This window comes from Etheostoma spectabile, chromosome 10 (genome assembly GCF_008692095.1).
Source record: "Etheostoma spectabile isolate EspeVRDwgs_2016 chromosome 10, UIUC_Espe_1.0, whole genome shotgun sequence".
Lineage (NCBI taxonomy): Eukaryota > Metazoa > Chordata > Actinopteri > Perciformes > Percidae > Etheostoma > Etheostoma spectabile.
The window spans coordinates 8,559,026-8,562,893 of record NC_045742.1 but is presented as its reverse complement, the minus strand read 5'-3'; the positions used below and the strand labels follow the sequence as shown (position 1 = coordinate 8,562,893).

General features: G+C 38.8%; 1 protein-coding gene across 1 annotated transcript in view; it reads left to right on the top strand.

Moving 5' to 3' along the window:
* LOC116696519 (alcohol dehydrogenase class-3-like) overlaps positions 1-1,330 on the top strand; it is a 4,676-nt gene extending 3,346 nt beyond the window's left edge. The window contains 4 exon segments of the mRNA XM_032527572.1: positions 435-567; positions 1,200-1,229; positions 1,232-1,246; positions 1,249-1,330. Of these exon segments, the coding sequence (XP_032383463.1) occupies positions 435-567; positions 1,200-1,229; positions 1,232-1,246; positions 1,249-1,319 (249 nt within the window). The 3' untranslated portion in view covers positions 1,320-1,330.
* The last annotated feature ends 2,538 nt before the right edge of the window (positions 1,331-3,868 follow it).

Sequence of the window (3,868 nt, the reverse complement as noted above, 5' to 3'; positions counted from 1 at the left end):
CCCTCTGGGCTCTGGTTAGCATACCAACTCAACATGTATTTAGTTGTTAGTTGTTAATAGTGCAACTGTTATTTATTGTTAAATCATTGTAGCTGTGTGTAAGGTGACTTAGGTTTACCTATCATATATTTAAGTACCGTAAAACGTTAATATATTGTTCAATTTCAATAATTTTCAATTTCAGCAGGAATCTTTTAGTAGTCTGTGCAGTGTCACTGCAAAGTAGGTCTGTAATGCAGTAGCTGCACATAGGTATGCTCAGAAGTTCTGCATAGAGAAAATATGACACAATTACACAATTTTTGACATACACAATTTGGAATTGTGCAATTGACATTTTTTTCACCATTGTAGTTTGATCATATTTTGTGAATTTTTAAATATATTTTTAGAGGAGTATTATTTAAGACCACTGGTGCTTTGTGTTGTACTAGAGTGCTGCGTTTGAGTCTACAATAGATGCCTGGGGCACCTGTGTCATTGTTGGGTGGACGGAGACGGAAGCAATGAGCATTGTGGTTGAAAAGATCCTTATGGGACGCACCTTGAAGGGGACTTATTTTGGAGGTAAACTTAAAAGAAGTTACCAGGTCTATTAGGTTTTGCAAAATGGCCTTTCGTAATGCTTAAGCAACACATTTTATGGTAATAAGAATGACAAAGAAATGCATAATAAGTTCAACTTCGGACTAGGACTGTATAAAGCAGGGGTCTCAAACTCAAGTTACTTGGGGGCCGCTGGAAGTAGAGTCTGGGTTTGCTGGGCGCATCAAATATTTCCAAAAAAACTAACTATTTCCTCCAAACAGGGCGCGGAACTGCCGGTGCTTTAAGCCCCTAGATCTGATATGGTTGTGTAATTTCACAACACAGACATCACACTTGTCAAACCTCAGGCATTTGCCGCAAAGAGTACTAGCTAGCTTGACAACCGTCACGCCGCTGTCAGAGACTACTACGGGTACCCATAAGTGACAAGCGCAATGACAAAAAGTTTCAGAACGCGCGGCCGCACTAACACTTAACTTTGATGTCAAGTAGGGGGCCACAAAATATCCTCCGCGGGGCCGCAATTGGCCCCCTGGCCGCGAGTTTGAGACCCATGGTATAAAGAGATGATGAAAGATGCCTTTCTTAAGGGCCCATTAATGTCCGCTGTGTTGGTGTCAGAGGATTCATTTAGTTTTGCTCTTCTAAAGGTTGGAAGAGTGTGGAGGATGTGCCTAAGCTGGTGACGACTACATGAATAAAAGCTGAAGCTGGATGAGTTATCACCAACACCTCCCTGGGATCAAATCAATGTGCCTTTAAAGATATAACAGTGGTAACGGGTAAGTGTGTGTGTGTGTGTGTGTGTGTGTGTGTGTGTGTGTGTGTGTGTGTGTGTGTGTGTGTGTGTGTGTGTGTGTGTGTGTGTGTGTGTGTGTGTGTGTGTGTGTGTGTGTGTGTGTGTGTGTGTGTGTGTGTGTGTGTGTGTGTGTGTGTGTGTGTGTGTGTGTGTGTGTGTGTGTGTGTGTGTGTGTGTGTGTGTGTGTGTGTGTGTGTGTGTGTGTGTGTGTGTGTGTGTGTGTGTGTGTGTGTGTGTGTGGCTCGCGTGGTGTCAGGGCGAGCTAGTTGCACAGTGTACTTTGCCTTTGAACTGTAACCAGGCTTATGCAAAGCCCAGCCAGAGTGTGTGTGTCTTATTGGTAATAGCCAAATGTGGTCTTTCTAATCTTGTTCTTTTTTTGTGTATTTCTGTTGCAACTTAACTATAAAACACTGACACAATATGATTAGACAGGTTACAAAATAAGAAACACTTGGTGTTGCATGGCTCAATGAGAAGAGCATGATACAGTCATTATCAGGTTTAGCAGTGTAACAATAAGGCCTCTGAAGTGTGGTAACACAAAGTTTTATATAGTTTGCAGGGTGAGTGCCAACGAAATGTCTTATTGTCGTATACTATTTTGAAGAAAATGTGTCTCCCACTATTTGTTTTTTCTCTTGCCTAAGTACAATGTTTGCACTTCAGCACTGTACTCCCCTGAAGCTTTAACTTCCTCGCTGGTCTATTGCTTAATACTCTGAGCAAAGTGTCAGAATGGCCTGTTTGAATATATAAACAAGAACCAAAAGATTTCTCATAAAATGAGAATGGAATCCGGTAGAAGTCCTGTGCAGTATTTTGTCTAAACATATTGACCTAGCAGTGGTTTGTCAAACTGCTGCTGTGGCCATCTTTGCTCTATTTTATCTTTAAACAGTTTCCAACACAACACAGAATGTCTGTCTAAAATAAAAAGACATTTATTGTGGTTAACAGGAACAATTTAGAATATAATTAATACTTTTAAAAAATATTAAGAATTTTACAAACTGCAAGTTTTACAGCAGTGTATGTGTGATATAAATGTATTGTATATATTAATTTATATATTATTGTCTCTGTCAGCTGCAACTACCTATTATTTTCTTTATTAATCGCTTACCTTTAACATTTCAAAAAAGATTCAAATTGCAGAATCCAAAGGTTAAATGAAATGGGTTTTTTTTTGCCCAACAAACAGCCCAAAACCAAGAGATATTCAAACCTGCAAATATTCACATTGGAGAAGCTTCAACCAGAGAATGTTAAAAAAACTCAAAGACTTCAGTTATCCTAACAATCTCTTTTTTTTTTTTTCTTTCTTTTTTAGAATCCGTACTGTCATCAGTCTGAACCCAGTGGAGGCTAGTGGCTCATGTAATATGAAGAACTGACATTTTGTGTCATTGTAATGACGTTTTGCACACAACTCTGCAGTGTATTCGTGAACATCTCACTACTTTCTTTCTAAAAAAAATGTTTTCCTTGCTTGATAAGTGTCCACATTAGCCACTAGATGGCAGTCTTATATCAGTGTTAAGCTTCAGCATTTGTGTCCATAAATGCCATTTATCTTTATAAAGTTACTTATACCTGCAAAGGACTCTGTATTTTTATTCATATTAACTTCTGAGGTTGTTTTTTCTAGTTTATCCAACACTTTATCAACAGGGAGAAACCCCACTGAATGCCCAGTGCATTTGTGTGAAATAATACCAAATGAAGTTCAAAAGAAATAAACAGCATCCACAGTAACACCAAGACCTAGTCTCTTTACATCTGTCATATTTGGCAGCTCTACAGGGATTCTGGTCCTGATATCAATATGAAACGATAGTTAAAATTACATACCTTTGTATAGAATATGGGGTAAAAGACACAGGAAACAAATGGCTGAATCTGTCATCACCCATCAACAAGTATCTGCTTCATGTGGTCAGGCCTACCAAATTTCGTCCTTGGTAATATTATACATTGATTTAATGGTTAGAAGGGCTAAAATAACAGTTGTGGGCTGTCAGTAAAGAAGACAAAAGGTTGTTGGGGGAATGCCTCTCGGAGAAGAACAGAAATAGCTGTCGGAGGAATTTGTTTTATTGAAGTTCCGTTCAGATCAAATGAATACCCTTGGCAGTTCTACCTACTTTTCCATCTTTATTTAAAATGGAAAATAAATTGGTGCTGTTCTGCTTCTGTTGGTCTCATCTGCCTGTATGCTATCAATCACAGATCACACAGTTTAGACGCCCCTTCATCCTCCCAAAGAATCTTAAAGTAAAGAACGTTGTAAAGAAATAGAAAGCAGAATAATGCAGAGAATGGAGATAGAAAAGGAGGGAGAACAAAAGATGGGCAAAGACCACTTTTGACAGGTGGTTGTGTGACTCCTAATATATAAATGTTAGACAAGCTGACAGAGTTCTAAGGCTTTCTTGGGGACGTGTATGCTTCATATATGGTAAAACTATCCAATGTGATGACCGGAAGTCTCCTACCTTTTCCCCTTTAGAATTGTCA